Source organism: Mytilus trossulus, chromosome 8, assembly GCF_036588685.1.
Source record: "Mytilus trossulus isolate FHL-02 chromosome 8, PNRI_Mtr1.1.1.hap1, whole genome shotgun sequence".
In the NCBI taxonomy this organism is placed as follows: Eukaryota; Metazoa; Mollusca; class Bivalvia; order Mytilida; family Mytilidae; genus Mytilus; species Mytilus trossulus.
Genome location: NC_086380.1, coordinates 45125547 through 45145302, shown reverse-complemented (window position 1 = coordinate 45145302; position 19756 = coordinate 45125547). Strand labels below are relative to the sequence as shown.

Here is a 19756-nt window from a genome sequence, read left to right as displayed (position 1 = left end):
ATACATAGCTTTCAAAATTTTTAGTTATTTACAGTTTTTCTGCCCCAGCTGCGCATTTTGCCAATTAATTTCTCTTCAATGATGCTCGAGGCCAAAATATTCGGAAATCCAAAGCTTCTCTGATTGAATTATGAAGAGCTATAAACAAACTAGAACCAAAAATTATAGCCAAAACTGGCCAAGGAATCAGAGCTTTGCACGAGTGAATTTAAAAAAAACTGTGACAGTACCGAAGCACTGCCTAATGGGCTGGTGATACTTCCGGAGAATATCAGTGTGATACTGAGTTCATTTGCATTAATAAAACTTGAATACCCTACAGTCATAGTAATAATTGCAAGTCATTTATGTTACAGACTGAAAGACAGCTGACGTTTGTTTCATCATTGTTGAATATCAAAAAATTAGATACAAAAACTAATAATAAATGTGCCATGTTTATATTATTTTATGATCACATCCATTTATTTTCCATTTTTTTTCTTATTCGTATTAGAAGTCGGGTCCGAGTCTTACACTTATTGTAACATGTGATAATAATTTTACCGGCAATATGGGAGACAGGTGTAATAAGTAATAAAAACAAAATCTGATAAATGCGGTATCAAAATTCATTGTTTTCCAATAGAAATCGGAACTGCAGATAAAGTTCTGCTGTACACACTATCAAAGTTCCCCAAAATACCATAACATGAATGTTTCACTAAAATCCGTAATTTAACTGTAGAGCTTTGCTAATCTTGCCATTTTGATTTATTTTGGTTCAGGATTCTTAGCAAAATATTTATGCTTTATCTAGTTATGGTTATTTTTCTGTGGTGATACTCGGTAATAAGGTATTATATAACATAGCATACTGCATTTGTTGTACATCCGGTGAAGATATGGGATTAACAAAAACCTTGAAATACAGTAAGAAATAAATAAAATTGCAAAATTGCACTAACGATAATTAAGATTAAAAATTCAATGAACCTGACAGGGAGTCTTCATTATATCGCAGGGTTCACTTATGGCAAAATATTGCCCCAAATTTCAACTTTGTCAAGAAATAAGAGAAAAAAAATCTAAAATTGATCTATTTCAAAAGTCTGAAGTTAAGCTTAGTAAAAAAAAACATATATATTTTCATTATACTAATTGCTCTTGAAAGACTGCTCATTTTGACGATCTTGTTAAAATACAATGATTTTGTGCATTGTTCCGAGGTTTGGCAACAACCTATAGCTACGAACTAAAAATTTATGTCTACCAACAATATTTAAATTGATTCCCAAGACACACGAAAGAAATCTGAATTGTGGAATACTGCAACACTAAATCATGCTCAACTCTGTATTAATTATTGGTAACTGTGCCAACTCAAATACTGCACCATAGGGGACAAAAACTTCGTATTCTTAATTTAAGATGCAAAAAAGAAGTTTTTAGTTCTTGAAGTAATATCACAAAAACTTGCATATGAAAGTTGTAGCGTATTGTCCTGATGAAAATCTCGAAAATCTTTGGACTAATTTAATAGTTATCAAAGGTACCAGGACTATAATTCAGTACGCCAGACGCGCTTTTCGTCTACATAAGACTCATCAGTGACGCTCATATCAAAATATTTATAAAGCCAAACAATTAAAAAGGTTAAGCCTTTCTTAAAACAACTCTTTCATAATTTCACGGTTTTCCGTTTTCAACAATATATATTATACATGGTTCTATATTCTACATATTGTGCTTATGGACAACCCTAACATACAATAGAGTCGAAACCACTTTTAAGTAAATTTCGCTAATGTTTGTTTTCGTAATTTTCTAAACGAACAGAAATAAAGTAAAATGATCACAAGAAGTAATTAGGTGCATACGTCACTAATATTATCTTTATAGATAAAGTTTAACAGGCATTGAGTAATGAATTTACTTGGAACATTTTATTTTGTATTCCTTTTTTCTGGTAAGCACAGTCATAACTATTGTAAATTCATATTACTGTCAATAATTAATGTTTGTCAGTTTTTATAAAATGTTGACATGGACATTATTTCTTCAAATTTGGGAGTACGCCGGGAAAGGATAAAGTTGATTCATCATGTATTGGACAGTCATGTCTTATTTCTTTACAAATTGATAAGAAATTCGTATTCAATAAACTTGAATGTGACAGCAAAGTATCGACGTTTTTCATTTTTGTATTTAATCAACTTTGACATACTTGGTTTTTCATAGCAAGTGTATTTTTAAATCGTTAGTTTAGTTTAAACATATTTATTTAAAGTGGATTTGGAAACAAGTTTTGCAACTTATATTAATCCCTTTCCACTTTGTGGGTGCGAGTGCTGCCTTGTAGCGGCATTAGTCTACTCTTTTCCGAAATCTACAAGGGTGTCTTTAACGTGCAAGAGATATGGCTCTCTCTTAACACGGGTAAGCCATTTATCGTCCCCTTCCGACGGACTATCATCGTTTCCTTAAGACCATTCTCTCAAATGGTGTCAAGGGAGAGCCGAAAATTGAGTTCCTGAATCGTTGTTGTCATTTCAAAAGTATGCATATAGTCGGGTTGTTGTCTCTTTTACACATTTCTCATTTCCATTCTCAATTTTATATATTTACCATGCTTTATCTTTTTCAGTTGTTTACGGCGCTGACGTCTGTCGTAATGGATGGCTCAGATATAACGAATCTTGCTATCTTTTTAGTAAAACGCCAGTAGATTGGGCTGATGCACTTGTAAGTTTAAAGTTCAAGTGACGTGAGAGAGAGCAAAACAGAGCTCGTATATTTTTCAGTCTCAAATCGTACTTATTTTATCTAGACATATTGTTTTTTATTTGCTATTTCGTGACCTTTATTACCTTGATATATAGTATGGGTTTTACTCATTGTTGAAGATCACAAGCACTTCGGTGTTGACTTGAGTATAAGTTATATGGTCATTTTCATAAATTTTCTGTTTACAAAACTTTGATTTTTTCGAAAAACTACGGATTTTCTTACCACAGGAGTAGATTACCTTAGCCGTATTTGGCACAACTTTTTGGAATTTTGGATCCTCAATGCTCTTCAACTTTGTATTTATTTGGCTTTTTAACTATTTTGATCTGAGCGTCACTGATGAGTCTTATGTAGACGAAACGCGCGTCTGGCGTATAAAATTATAATCCTGGTACTTTTGATTACTATTATAAGTAATATGTGCATCTTTCTAGTGACATACATGTATATATAATATTAATTTCAGGTCAAATACACAGCTTACCAGTTACAAACTTTCATTTCAATTTTGCAAAATTTCAGGAGCACATTCATATGAAGTATACTTTAACCAACTAATTTTCGCGAGCGATTTATTTTCGTCACTTTCGCGAGTAGAAAAATTAATGTTATATAAATCGTAGCGAACTTTTTAAAAGAGGAACTAACGATACCAAAGGGGCAGCCGGATTAAATGGTTTAATGGATCAAACCCTTCTTCCTTTTCTGAAACAATAGCATAACATCACAACATAGAAACCACACGATAAAATATCAATTGGCAGGCTTAACTCAATAAAAAAAAACGTAAATTAATACACTATGAACGAATAAATTAAGGCTGTTTAATTCAAGCATCAGTGTAAATATAACGGAATTTGATGAGACTGTAATCAAAGTGAAAGGGGTAGCGCTATAAAACCAGGTTTAATCCACCATATTCTACATTTGAAAATGCCTGTACCAAGTCAGGAGTATGACAGTTCTTGTCCACTCGTTTTTTATGTGTTTTGTTATTTGATTTTGCCATTTGATTATGGACTTTCCGATTAGATTTTCCTAAGTTCAGTATTTTTGTGATTTTACTTTTTTCATATCATGATTTACATGATTGACGGTTCTTGCTTCAAAAGAAACTATTTTATCCAGATTTCCAAGTATTGAAGTTGAACCCTTCCTTTCGCAAATCATACTGACGCCTTAACGATTTGTTTTACCGGTATGGACGATCTTATTAAAAGCTGACGAATGATATGTTCAAAACGTATTTCTACAATTCCGGCATCTTTTCCTCAAATGTCACCTACCGAAAAGGCTTATCACCGCATTGTTTCTTCCATGAGCAACATGATCGGTGCCACAGACGGAACTGTATCTTTCAATCCCTTTGGAGCACATGTAATCACCCCCAGTTTGGTTGGGGTGTTTGGGGTGAGGTCGCATTGCACAGTTAAAAATTTTATCTCTTGTGTTGTTTATTTGTTGGTTCAGCTTTTTGTTACGGCGTTGTAAGTTTGTTTTGTCCACTTGTAAGTTCGAATATGCATTTTAATACCTGTCGTCTCTCTTTCATGTAACATACCTGTATATAAAACATTCATAGTAGGTTATATGTACAGATGTCATGTTACACTATTACAAAGTTCAGTACATGCAATTTGTACAGCTTTCATGTTACATATACACTTTATTTATTACAGGTAATTTGCGCCACTTTCTATTAACATATCACCAATATTCATTACAGGCAATATGTGCAGCTTTCAAGTCACAACTATTAGAAATAGAAACAGCACATGAAGACACGTTTATCAAAAATCATCTTCGAAGCCTTCATGACCATGGTTAGTTAACTTAATTTTGTTAAGTTAAAAAAACAAAAAAAAATAATATATATGTTATGCTTGAGAACAAAAGCTATTTCAATTAGACATTAGACATGAACTAATAACTTATATCGCGGTAACATTTTGCAAATGGTATCTCGTCATTAATGTCTACTATCGATTGCGTCTATAACCACTTATTTAACAAAGAACAGTCTGATTTTTCAGCTTATATATATCTATATATATATAAGTTCACCCTTATTGTTTTATTTATAGGGTTTGTGTTACTCAAGCCAGTTTTTGGTGTTTTTTAACGGTTATTTTGTTTTCTCTTCATTTCTGTACATCTTGTCTTTTCTTTTATACAGTTTCATAATAATGAGTTTACAAAATAAATGAATAACTTCACCTAAATTATAATGTTTTATAGGCATATGTCCATTAATAATTATCAAAGGTACCAGGATCATAAATTAGTACGCCAGACGCGCGTTTCGTCTACACAAGACTCATCAGTGACGCTCATATCAAAATAAGTATAAAGCCAAACAAGTAAAAAATTAATGAGTAAAGAGCACTGAGGATCCAAAATTCAAAAAAGTTGTGCTAAATCCGGCTAACGTAATCTAAAGCTAGGATAAGAAATTCCTTATCATTTGATATCGTCATAATTATAAATTAACAGTTTAAAAAACTTTGAAGTTATGAATATTAAGGCTTTTCTACTCCAAGAACAGATTACCTTAGCTGTATTTGGCAAAACTTTTCGGAATTTTTGGTCCTAAATGCTCTTTAACTTCATACTGTTACGGGATAGGAGTGTCCCCTAATAAAAGTATTCTACAAGGTTAACTATACACTGGTGACTAGGTTATGGGTCGATACTAATATAGATCTGTCAACTCTGGTGTCTAGTTACAAACTATGTAAATACTGGTAGCGTAGCTGGCACAATCATCAAGGCACTATGTAGTGTAGCAGGCGAAATAGCTACGGTACTAGTCTAAATATAGTAGCTCAGAAACGCACTTACTTACTTATAACATGCTCAGTAGATAACAATATGCATTGAAGCTTTACAATGTATTATATACACCAATTTCAAGACTTTTATAAGTATAAATCACTTAAAACCCACCAGAGAACTTTAGCGTAAACTATTCAGAGACATCCCCCCTTTTGATACATTAATCGTTTGTCAACATCGTAGTAAACGTAGTGAAACATCTAGGTCTATCGTGGCTTGGTCCATTAATCCAACGGGGATGCATACATGTAACATGTCGTTTGCGGGTTCCATTGACTGCAGCTAATTTGTTTTTTGCTCTGGTAATTTCTTTGGTATCAGGAGTGAACGTCCTGGTAGCGGGCCGCAGTCTCCTGGAAGACTGTTATTCGAGTTAGTTGTGCACTTGCTTTTATACATCTATCCCACCAACGTATCGTGCCCCTATGGAGATGGTTGACATACTACGTAATGCTAGTTGGATGCTGATCGTAACGTCAGTATGCCACCGACGTCAATAAACAAATCGATGCAAATGTCGGCGATCGGAATGTTGACATTATGTCAAGTCGGGAAATGACCAAACGGGACTTTATTAACTAAGCTTACTCTCAGTATTTATTGGGCCCGGTTACAATATCCAGACCCTCCAATAATAAAATAACAAGGTTATAAAGCGGGAACATGTGAAATAAGGGTAAACCGAGGTGGGAACAATCGGGCAGTCAGAAAACACCCTGATCAAACAGTGAAGACGAGCTCTATATCATTATGTCCTTGCATACGCGTTGGCTAATAGTAAACCACGAACGCAAAAATAGAAGTGATGGATTACTGAGTAGCCCAAAAAGTTATACGTACAAAACCGTCAGCTTACCCCTTAAACCGTAACAATACTATACTTTTATTTGTCCTTTTTAACATTTTCTTATTCAAGCGTCACTGATGAGTTTTTGTAGACGTAACGCGCGTCTGGTGCAATTATATTTCAATACTTGTATCTTTGATCAGTCAATCAATCCCATCGAATAACACCTAGAAAGTAACAATGAGGGTTGGTTGAATACAAAATTTTAGGACAATAGAAAAGGTTTAAGCTTCTCAATTTTGAACTTTCCATTCTATGTAGCACTATTCCAGCATCGCCTGCATACGGATTATATCTCAATGTAGTTTCAATATTCCAGGGCTTGTATTTCCTACCATAATTTACTAGATAGAGGGTTACTGATCACAAGGAAGCTATTAAACCAACAGTTGAATATGATTAAGTTGAAGTCATCCTTTCGTTAATTTTACTTGTAGTGGGTGACCGTTATGGAATATATGTATCCGAAACACAGATGCTAGCGAATATGCTCCAAATGTTGTAACTACAACTCCGTTCCCTTTTCCTCAAATCAAATCTACCAACATTTGACTTATATCCGGGTTTGTACTAACATGAGCATTATGATGGGTGATATATAAAGAGCATGATCTTTTTACTCTTCCGGGGAAACTGATATCACCTTTGTTTCTGGTTGGGTTTGTGTTTCTCAGTTTTTAGTTTTCTATGTTGTGTCTTTTGTAGTCTTGTTTGTCTGTTGTTCTCTTCTTTATTAGCCATAGCGTTGTCAGTTTACTTTCTACTTATAAATTTGAATTTTACGGACGCAACCATGACTTGGTTGACCGTTCAGACATAATAATACCTTTGGTGTCTTTTGCCTTTCTTTTAGATCCGAATTTACTCCTAAACGAGTAGTTGCATTTCAATATCTCCCGTTTCTGTTCTTCTTATATTATCTTCCAGACGATTTTTCCCTCCAAAACACTGCTTACATTTTCTTATGCTCCATATCGTGCAAGAGAATATGTCAAATTTGTATTTAATATCATTTCTATCTTTAGATTCTAGTCCACCGAGTGGATATTGGATGGGATTGAATGATATAGAAGTACCAGATGATTTCAGATGGGTTTCATCAGATAAGACTGCAACATATGTAAGCTGGTATCCAGGACAACCGGAGGGTCATACTCATCAAAATTGTGGGGTTTTATGGACTCCTTTTCAGTTCGATTGGGGCGATTACTTTTGCAAAGATACTAGTTTGTATTTTATTTGTGAGAAGGGGTAAGTTTTGTATTCTTTTTATACTTCTATCATGAATGAGCGCTATACATGTTATATGGTGTAAACGTCCGTTCGTCAACATTTTAATAAAAACAGATTTAACTATTTTATAAAGCCTGCGTTCACTTATTCGTGTTAGATGCATCGTTTATTCAGGTTAGTTATATTCAGTTGTGTTTTAATTTCATCCTGACCTAATTTTAACAATTTAATCAGACTTGTGAAATGCCGATTTTCACAAAATATTTTAACATTATGATAAAAAGTCATAGTCGGAATAACATCTTTATTGAAGGTAGAACTGCAATAATTTTTAAAATGATGAATAAATAGTTAACATTCACAGATTGGATTCAAATCTGAAAACTCCTATATTGGATAAAATAAACGTCTATGTTCTTAAGTACTATGACTATGTAAGAATAATAAGATATTTGTATTTTTTGTTTTAGAAGCATGGTTGACAGTGGAGAAATCATTGGTTGAATAGGAAGAACAGTAGACAGATTCTCATTTATTTAGCCGTTGCTAATTATACCTACAGATGATTTTAAGAAACATTATTTTTTAACAAAATTATCCAAGAGTTTGTGTTTTAATAAACTTAAATGATGAAACAAATGTACGCGTTGCTATCCTTAGCACAACCCATTTGTAACTCAAAGTATCAGACAACAGATTGTATGTGTCTCCAAAATGTACTCACAAATGCACTTTTTAGCTACTGACTAACCATAAACTTATTCTGGTCAGTAAATCGCGAGAAAAATGAAACATGGGATAAAACAGTGAAGGAAATATTTGTCGGACAAACGAATGAACGGATTATATATATATATGCAAATTAGTTACCAATGAAAATGGTGGTTTAATCATTTTACATCCATCAATAATGTAAAGTCGATGAAATGCTTGCTTGGAGTCACAATACAGTTATCAAAGGTACGAGGATTAAAATTAAATCCAGACGCATGTTTCTTCTACATAAGACTCATCGGTGACGCTCACAACAATAGTTATAAAGCCAAACAATTACAAACTTGAAGAGCATTGAGGACCTAAAATTCCAAAAAAGTGGTAACAAATACGGCTAAAGTAATCCATTACTTGGATAAGAAAATCCTTAGTTTTGGGAGTCATATCTTCTTCTACTTTGATGAAGATATGACTCCTCAAAACTGTCTGAATACTTAATAACTGTCTATTTACCAGCATATATCAGAAGGAAAATCAAAATCACAAATTGAGGAATTTCAGATAACAAACATCGTTGCAAAAACGAAAACCACAAAAAGAAACAAAGATAAAAATCGCTGCAAAATTATTGACTGAGTAACACGATCTCAAAATTATTTAAAAAGGATTTAAGTTGTTTTTAAAAAGATAAGAATATCATTGTCCACTTGATTCAAATATCATATTTTTCTGATTCATCGAAGAATTGTTGTAAGATATTTTTCAAGCATGTCTCTTTTATAAAAAGGAAGTTGTAACAAAATAGAAAAAAATCTGTGTTTAATCCAATTGTCCTATTTGAACGATAAAATATGTTTAAACCAACAAAATTAAAAATACATTCACTGAACGAAAGTAGCCTTGCCTCAAAATTGTCGTTTTGATATAATATTAGTCGATATTTCAGTTGCATTTCGTCCACGACGGTATATCCCACATTTTACAAAATGTCATATAATTGCTTTTTGTTTTGTTCTGGGTTTTTTTAATTAAATCAGACGACCTTGATGAAGATCTGACTCCTCAAAACTGTATGAATACTTGATTATTGTATATCGTATAGAGTGCCATCATAAAAATATTTACAACATATAAAATCCTTTTTAACATTTTTAGGATCGTGTTACTCAGTTTTTCTTGTTTTTATATAGATTAACTGACTGTTGGTTTTTCTGTTTGAATAGTTTTATAGCTTGATGTTACTTTGACCTATAATGGTTAACTTTTACAAGTTTTGACTTGGGTTGAGAGTTGTCTCATTGAAACTCATACCACATCTTCTTATAATTATTTTTATATTACCTCATATACATGTGTAGGAATATGGTTTATTAAAAGCACCCACGTGTAGACCGTGTATATTCCATATTAGGTTGTAGGCGGGGCTCATTTCAGTACACGGTTAGTAGTGGTGTTATTTCCCTTCATTAAAACAGCACAATGTTGATGATACACATTAAATGTTTTAAAGAGACGATATAATTGAGGATATACGACGGAAATAAATTCATAAAACACATTATCCAAAAGTAGCAAGTTGTTATTGTTGGCATTTGTTTTTGTATAGACCAATGGACGTTTTTTAGTTTAAACATATTTATTTATAGTGGATTGGGAAACAAGTTTTGCAACTTATATTAATCCCTCTCCACTTTTCGGAAGCGAGTGCTGCCTTGTAGCGGCATAAGCCTACTCTTTTTCGAAATCTACAAGGGTGTCTTTAACGTGCAAGAGATGTGGCTCTCTCTTAACACGGGTCAGCCATTTATCGTCCCCGTCCGACGGACTATCATCGTTTCCTCAAGACCATAATCGCAAATGGTGTCAAGGGAGAGCCGAAAATTGAGTTCCTGAAATTTTCATCCCAAACGGGAATCGAACCAGGAACCTTTGTGTTAGTAGTCCGATGCACTAACCACTACACCACGGCGTTTTTTCTTAATGCTAACAGTATTGAAGACTTGAACACTTATAGGCCACCAGTCTACATACCAAATGTAAAGATAATTCGAAATGGTGAAGTTGAAATCATCGCTTTGTAAATTTCACGAGTTGGTTGGCCGTAATGGAATATCCGTTTCACGTAATCAGTGCAAACAATTATCCAAAACGCCAGATATAGTCTTGAACAAAATAATTCTGTCCTTGTGGCAGCAAGCAAATAACAAACAAATCCGTTTAGTGTGTATAAAACAGTCTACGATAATGGACAAATGTCTACGTAAACTATCTGTTTGAACAACGTTATTATAAACTTATTAAAAATAAATCAGGATACCTGAATGGAAATTTCAGTGCCTCTGCATTTGAATTACCGGGTATGTTCAGATTTTAGTACTTATTGATCTGATTTCACAATACGGTCAATGCATTTTGCCTTTGTGTATAAAATAACGTACTAGTCCAGAATGAGTTATCGTCAACTATCAATTTTTTTTCAATGACGATTTTGGGCGTTGAGTAAACACAGAAAGTTGCTAATATCTTCAGACAACCATTTTACATCATTTTTATAACTCCGCATACGCTATTTTACTACTTGAAATTAAGATTATATTTGGAAAAATTCAGTTTAGTGCTCGACTTACCATCACTGGCAATTTATATTGCACTATATATACTGTGTGTTTTACTTTATTCCAAGGGTAATCGGTATACTCAGTGATAAAAAAGTTATGAAATATTTTTGGTATGTTAAAAAAAAGTAATGAATTAGATTTCATTATTGTCGAGGTCATAAGAATATGATATTGGACTCATTTTCGTACATAAAATAATAAACAAAAGTTCCATCTAATATGTGTATTTTTAATATGATCTATACATTTATCAATCATCCAATTATCTGTTCAGTTCCCTTTGAGATTGGTGATGGACATTTACATGTATTGGTATGCACAGAAATCTCCATAGCATCAGCCAAAATATACTGCCCTGAAATGAAAATAAATGACTTGAATGCTATTCACTTTAAATTAAAACTTTACAGAAAATATTTGATTGTAAGCTTTGCGTTCGCGTTTTGCGTTTTCATTATAAAAAGGTAATATTTTTCAACAACTATAGGTATGAATACCAGCACAAAACACGTTAAAGGGCAGCAGAAAATAAAATCACTTTTACCTATTATATATTTTAGATGTAAAATCTCTTCCGCCATCTTCATTTACTTTCTTATTAACATAGCATACAACTAGAACTTACACATTTAAATTATAGTGCCTAACAAAATTTTGGTGAGGGAATTCGATGTTTGCTATACCACTGTTCATTTCAACGCACTTTATGACAATACTTTTATACCAATCGAAATAAAAACAAATTGCATTGTTTGGAGAAATGATTTTACTTTGTAGTAACGTATTGTTTTGGAAACATTTAATGTTTTGAAAGGGCGAATTTTCTGTTTTAAGTCAATAATTCAAACAAATCGAATGTAATTAATTCATAATCAAGAAATAATCGTGCTAAGGAATTACAAAAATGGCTAACGATAAAATTGGGAATATGAACGAATAGAGAACAATAATCTAATAATATAATCATATTTACTTCTTCCGCAGTGTCATTGTTTTTAAACAACAAAAGCCTCCATGACCCAAAATGTGTCATTTGGTAAGAACCACATTATAAGGTACTTACCACTTTCAAATCGGCCTTTCTTGTTTCCAGGACTAACAATGAAATATGGTGGTTTGGTCAAATGATCAAAATGACACGGCGCAATCTGTCCTGCTACATCACGAACTAATAACCATCCTTCATCAGCAGGACATCCTCCAAAATGTGCATTTATATAGAAATGGCGCTCCTCTATACTGTTAAAGAAGAATGCAATGCTATACCAAAAGCTATGCCAAATTTATAAGAACTATACAAGAAAATCAGTGTGTACATAAGTGTGTATAAAATCATAAACTGACATTTCTAAACGAAATTTTATCTGAAGAAACATTAAATACATAATAAAATACTAACCCTTCAACTGAAAAATAGTTAACCGTTGAACTTCGTGTCAAATCAGTGTAAGTTGTTCCTAACAAGTTGACCTTCGAGAACCAGTTAAGGTGGTTCGTACCAAGACCATTAAAGTAAAACGCAGCAATGACAGATCCATTCTTGTAGATTTCAACTTTAACCTGTTGCAGTAAACAAACAAAGATTGTTAATTAAAAGATGCTTGTCACTTTTTTAGCTGACATTATTTATTGTAGATTTAACCTCAGATGAAGAAGGCAGTAATAACTGACGATAATTTGATTCTGACGGGGCTGGCAGATTTCAGGAATACATAAAAACTTGGCAGAATGAACATCTACTTTGCATCAAAGTATTAAAAATGTTCAACATTTACCAAATGTACATACGATAGTTATATCAAGTAAAAAGTAAAATCACTGAAATACTGTATTCCGAGGAAAATTCAAAACGGAAAGTCCACAATCAAATGGCAAAATAAAAAGCTCAAATACATCAAACAAATGGACAATACTATAAAAAGCACTTCTGGTACATAAACTTTAAATAAAGAGATACATGTATTTTTCTAACATACGAAAAGTATTGTTAGTTCGTATAGAGTCAGAGTTCGCCAAAAATGTTCGACAGTCTAACAGCCATGGTCGAGTAATATCTATGTATTACCTTAATTTCATATAACATGTATAATCGATATATATGTTAGTGGCATTAAGTGTAACAAGGCATTAAGCTTAAATCTTAGACAATAAGCTAACGCCTAGGCATTAAATTATTGCCTGAAATTTTCAGACATTAAGGTTATTTCCTGAAATCTGATGATGATTATTGTCGAACACAATTTTAGGCAATAAGTAAACTATGGAATTTATGCATGTTTATTAGCTTATACTTGATTTAAAGTGGTTTCTTGATTATATTTCTAATAAAGCATGTATAAATATATATATTCACTTGACAGATCTTCAAAAGTAAGTTTAATTAGTTATTTTAAAAGACCCAGTTAAAAAACTGAATTAACTCATACTTTTTTCATGTTTTTGAGGTATTTCAAAAAGTAATATGGGGGAGATTCTATAGAATAATTATAATATTAATTTGAAATTTTTTTCTTATTACTAGTCGAGCTGGTTTGAGCTGGTCAAAAGTAGACAAAATTAAGATATGATTTGCAGCTTACACCATTTTGGATAAGTAAATTTTCTTTGATAACAGTTCCAAAACTTGTAATAACAAAATGATTTGAACAAAATTTCTATCAAGTTTTCATATTTTTTAAATATCAATTGATGCGTTTTAATATAAATAACATGAACTATTAGTGATTTCTTCCGGTCTCCTGTAGACAGTTGTCTCATTGGCATTCGTACCACATCTTCTTTTTATATATATTTAGGATGACACTAGGCCCTGTAGTTTTGTATCAGTAAAACTAGATTTTTTTTCTTTTGCTCATATTCAAACGTATGTTAATTGCAGTAATAAAATAAAATATTTGAAGTACTCAGTATTTATGTGAAAGATGCATGATTATATATTTAATTTTAACTATTTACGATTAGCTTGTTCAATTCTAATATAAAAAAAAGTTAGTATATTTTTTTGACTATTTTTTCGTTTCAAAGAGTTTAAATGTACAAATATAATTATATTGAAATTATTTATTACCCTTAAATTTAAAACTTATTATTATTTTCTAAAAATGAATCCATTTTTGAATTAAAGTTGTTGGTTAAGTTGGATACAATATTTCACTTTTTCATTTTCTATTTTCTTTTACGTCAATACTTATGACAGCAGTTAGGACATCCTGGCAAAATATGTCTCCTCTTATGCTTCTCGGTGTGCATGCTGAGGGACCTGTCGTAAGTCAGTCCCAACTTTATGCTAATTTATGTCCTTAGAATATCTTGTAGGACCGATCTAAGGATAGTTTCGATAAAAAGGCCCCAGTTCTTTTATCTACTCGCACTTATATTTTAGGCATTAAACTTAATGCCTGCACACATTTTTCAGGATTTAAGCTTAAATTCTAGGATTTAAGACTTATTTCTAACATCATTTAGACAATAGACTTACTGCCTATGCGTTAGCTTATTGCCTAGGATTTAAGTGTTATGCCTAATTTCACTTACGGCCGCTAACATATGCATATGAAGTGATCAAAATCAATTAAAAAAACATATTGAATAAATATTTTAGGAGGTTTGTCAATTAGAATGACCTTCTGCTGTTATATACATATTGCAGTGGGTTTTTTTTCAAAAATGTATTGTACAGCACAATTTGATGGGCAAGTTCCTTTACAACATTTTGAGGCACATGGCTAAGAACTGCTTAAGCTGGACATAAAATAATGAATTAACTTGAACCTTCAAATTGCTCCCATGACGTAGGCACTGTTAATACAAACAAGTTTTGAAGTTGCAAGTGTTAATTAAATGAAATCAAATGTGAAAGCAAACCGCTCTACGTCTCTCAAAATATAGCGGTTATCCCCTTACTGTATCGACGCATCCCAGCTTCCACCGTTTTCGTAAGTTTTTTCCCTTGATTCGTGGCCTCGCGCTTTTATCTATTCAGTTATTATTCATTTTGAATTGCCACCTTGTCTTAAAAGGGATAATTGCTTTTAAAAATGAGACGTCTGAGTGTGAAGATTATAATGAGGATGACCTACGTGCTCTTCGGTTAAAGCTTTTCCTGATACCGATTCATAACAATTGTCCAAGGGAAAAGCAGTGCCTAGTTTTTTTTCTATTAGAAAATATAGTTCAAGACTTGTAAAGACGTTTACGTTAAGTCAAGGGTCACAATACAGGATGAGTAGAACGTAACCGTTCAATCCTTGGTTAGAGAAGATGTATCTAGGACATAAAGTATTCATTGATTTATTTTGGATTTTTTTGTTTGGAAATAATAATGGCCGGCATGGCGTCTTATGACTTCTGAGTTATATTAGGTACTTGGTCAATATTATGCTTGCTCCAGTTATCTATGAGCGAGCTCCTGACGTGCTTCAGTTTACAAGCTGATGCATCCGATGTAACAGCACCATTGATTGTTGTTGATGTGGAAGACGATGCATTCCATGAATCTTTTACAGCCTGACCATTATTTGCACAGGCAAGAAAGACTGTTGTCCATGCTGGAATAAAACAAAACCACCAATAAAATGTGTAGACATTATTGCTGTCTAGATATATAATCTCTTTCATAAAATAAGTTCAAAACGGGAAAATTGATAATATTTGTTTTCCAATGGACACATATTTCAGAACAGAAAGGAACCGCTATTATGGCTTTGTTATAACAAAGATTCCGGAGAATATTATATGATATGAAACACATATGCGTTGGTTGTTATTGCAACTGATATGCCTTTCTATCGGTCTTCGTGGTTTTACCTCTTATACTTAAACTGTTAACAAAACTTTGATTTTTTGAAATACTTAGGCTTTTCTACCTCTAAAATAGCTGTATTTGGTAAACCTTTAATAATTTTTGTTATGTATTATTCGAACGTCGCAGTGATGAGTATTTCCTACACGAAATGCGCGTCTGATGCAAATACAAATTCGCATCCTGGTATCTATGATGAGGTTTTTTTTTATAACCACAGGGTTGATGCCACTGCTTATGGAGATTTTATTCCCAGAGGTCATAACCAGCTCAGTTGTCAGCACAGAAGAAATATCATTAATATAATCATACTTATAAATTACATTAAAAGTTTACAAACCTTTGATTTTTTGTAATACTAAGACTTTTCTACGTTATAAATAGAGAACCTTAAACTGTACTTGGTTAATATTTTAGAAATTGTTCTAAATGATCATTAACTTCGTTCTTCATTTGGTCTTATAACTTTTCTTATTCGAATGTCACTGAAGAGTCTTTTTTGGACGAAACGCGCTCCTGTCGCATTTACAAAATTTCAATCCTAGTATCTATGATGAGTTTATATACAACCACTGGATAGATGCTACTGCTGGCGGAGTTTTTATTCCCCGAGGGTATATCAGTGTTGGCATGAATTATCATTGATATGGTCAAAATTATAAATTACGTTTACGAAACTTTAAATTTTTGAAATACGAAGGCTTTCCTACCTCAGGAATAGATTTACTTAAGATGTATACATAAGGCAAAACTTTCAGGAAAATTTTGCCTTTTTTAACTTTTTTTATTCGAGTAGCACGTGCACTCAAAATTTTTTATTCCCCGAGGGTATATCAGTGTTTATTTGCTTTGTATACAAAATACAGTATTACAAAAGCTTTAATTCATTTTTTCTTTTGTAACAAGTCGGGCCAAATAAATAAGAAGTTGAAGAGCATTGATGACCAAATATTCCTAAAAGTTTTGACAAGTCTTGTGACTGTTCGTCATTGTTTTTCTTTGGCCGGTGTCTTTATTCAATTAAAATAATTTTTCACTGTTTTGCTTTTGACTAATTCTAAAAAAAACGAGTCTTAATATAAATCACTTGATATTCATAATTCTGACTAGAAAAAAAAGCGTGAATACTTATTGTTAAAAGTATTTATTATGCAGTTCAATCCTGTAATAAAAATGTTATTTTTTTCAACTAACCTCTTTAGATCAACTCTGCCTATTTCCATTGTCCTTTGTATAATATCGTTCCTTTTGAATCTGGTTACCTTATATGATCGATCAATTAGCTATGAGACTTAGAAAATTTCACTTACTTGAAGAACTAATTTGGCATTTTGTGTCTTCCATATCTGAAAAGCAGATTGAATGAGGATAAAAAGTAATTGTCTTATACTAAAGCTATGTTGATCTCATTGTTTAGCATGTTTCTATCAATACTGAGTAGTAAAATGTCATTCAATTCTTCGAAAACTGTACATGTGTAACTGAAGATCTGAAATCAATATGTGCAGGCCCATATGAGTATTTGGACCATGCGTTTATACTCCTATGTACTATAAATTTATGGTCTGGGTAACTAACATGATGAACAGTGAGAAGTTGCTTATATAATTGTAAATTGCCTATGGTATGAATGACCCTTGAATCGGTCATAAAGAGTTTCTAAAAACACAATTGTACTTATACATCATAAAAAATAATTGAATAAGAGAATTTTACTCAAAAGTTATCAGCGCCGTATTCTTTGACAAAAAACAATAACATATGTAGCTAATGACAACCCTTGACGTATACAAACATTGGACCCGGCGAGAGGCGCGCGTATGTGATGTATTGCGGATGTTTAAACTATTGCACTTATGCATATGAATATCCGTACATCTGTTAACTTATTCAGGTTGAAAAAACTTTAGAAAAAGTCTGTAACTGTTTGTAGATTGCGTTGATATATGAAAACCCTACGAAACAGACCAAAAACTAATCTTTTACTTCGTATCAAAATGTTCAAAATCAGTCATCTAAGTCTTACACATGTACAAGAATACGTGCACTTGCATGAGGTCGATTTCTATCTGACATTGCTCGGATGTTGATCTACTCTTGTTAATAGACATTAATAGTCATAAATCTTACCTGTAATTGATTGGCGCAACAATCCATCAATATTGTCTTGAATCGTTAATACATTATTTATTAGATATTGTGTTTCAATACAGCATTCGTCAGCACTACTCTCGGCGGTCAATTTAGCCGAATTGCACCTTGACATATTTTTCCAATCTGAGAGTAAAAAAGATTCGAACGATCACAAAAAGATCTTGAAACAAATTCAAGAGTATGGCATTCAAAGTTATAGAATCTATTTTGTAAAATAAATGCATGATTGTTCTTATATATCCCAGCATTATTCTTATAATCATTATGATTGTTTCAAAAATGTATAGAGATCATGAAATTGTACAAAGTTGGCTATAGTCCATTGCAATCGAAATAGAATTATTATCGTGCATATCAGAACGGGAGCAATTCACGGATTTAGTTTTAGTTATATTGTCTAAAGTCATTCTATATCATGTTATTATTAAGAACATTACAATGGTATATGGCGTCAATTTTTCATTAAAACATTTCAATTTCATTTATAATAAATATGTTTACCGGTCTGTAAAGCTTTCTTTAAAGTCTGATACTCTTTTGTAAGATTCGATACCATTTGCTTCGTCATTGATAATTCATGGTACAGTTCTGTAACATAGCTTTCTAAGCGTTGTCTAGATTGTCTCTCCTCCGTTAACAGCGCATTGATATCCCTTTGTGTCCCTCTGTTTCCTGTTGAATGACCATTGTCCAAAAGAAACCCATTTGAAACTAAAATACCTAATGAGAATAAAAGCAGTGGTACTAACATGGTTTGGAATATTGTTCTGACCTACTTTCTACTGATGATTATCAATATGTTTCTTCAGATATGATATCTCACACAGTTTTAATCTCTGTACTTATGAAGAAAGTCATGTGAATTTGAAATAGTTCTACGTCTCCTTGTACTCCAGATTTCATGACATATAATATAGTTATCAAAGGTATCAGGCTTATATTATGTAATTCGCCAGACGCGCGTCTCGTCTACATAAGACTCAGCAGTAAAAAGAACAAGTACAATTAAAGTTGAGGAGCATTGAGGACCAAAAAATCCAACAAAAATATGCCAAATATGCTAAGGTATCTATGCCTCACAAGAAAATCCTTAGTATTTCGAAAAATTCATAATTTCATAAACAGGAAATTTATAAAAATGATCATATAATTGATATTCATGTCTACACCGAAGTGCTGACTACTGGGCTGATGATACCATCGGGGACGAAACGTCCACCAACCAGTGATGTAAATAGTTATCAAAGGTACCAGGCTTATAATCTAATGCGCTTGGCGCACATTTCGTCTACATAAGACTCATCAGTGACGTTCAGATCAAAATAGGTATAAAACCAAACAAGTACAAAGTTGAAGAGCATTAAGAACACAAAATTCCAAAAAGTGATGCCAACTAAGGCTAAGGTTATTAATGCCTGGGATAAGAAAATCCTTAGTATTTCGAAAAAATCTTAATTTTGTAAACAGGAAATTTATAAAAATGACCATATAATTGATATTCATGTCAACACCGAAGTGTCTACATAAGACTCATCAGTGACGTTCAGATCAAAATAGGTATAAAACCAAACAAGTACAAAGTTGAAGAGCATTAAGAACACAAAATTCCAAAAAGTGATGCCAAAAACGGCTAAGGTTATTAATGCCTGGGATAAAAAAAAATCCTTAGTACTTCAAGAAAATCATAATTTTGTAAACAGGAAATTTATAAAAATGACCATATAATTGATATTCATGTCAACACCGAAGTGCTGACTACTGGGCTGGTGATACCATCGGGGACGA

At 32.6% G+C, this 19756-nt stretch overlaps 2 protein-coding genes across 2 annotated transcripts; one reads left to right on the top strand and one right to left on the bottom strand.

Moving 5' to 3' along the window:
- Positions 1-1886: 1886 nt before the first annotated feature.
- Positions 1887-8545, top strand: LOC134681940 (perlucin-like protein). The gene is made up of 5 exons (XM_063541564.1): positions 1887-1948; positions 2627-2724; positions 4496-4592; positions 7477-7702; positions 8155-8545. The coding sequence occupies exons 1-5, from the start codon at positions 1906-1908 to the stop codon at positions 8186-8188; spliced, it is 498 nt and encodes a 165-aa protein (XP_063397634.1). The 5' UTR covers positions 1887-1905; the 3' UTR covers positions 8189-8545.
- Positions 8546-11234: 2689 nt separating this feature from the next.
- On the bottom strand, positions 11235-18786 carry LOC134681939 (uncharacterized). Its single transcript, XM_063541563.1, has 7 exons — positions 18473-18786; positions 17948-18094; positions 17128-17163; positions 15382-15563; positions 12416-12576; positions 12080-12255; positions 11235-11371 (listed from the first exon to the last, which is right to left on the bottom strand). Exons 1-7 carry the CDS (start codon positions 18720-18722, stop codon positions 11271-11273), a joined length of 1053 nt encoding a protein of 350 aa, XP_063397633.1. The 5' UTR covers positions 18723-18786; the 3' UTR covers positions 11235-11270.
- Between the last annotated feature and the right edge of the window lie 970 nt (positions 18787-19756).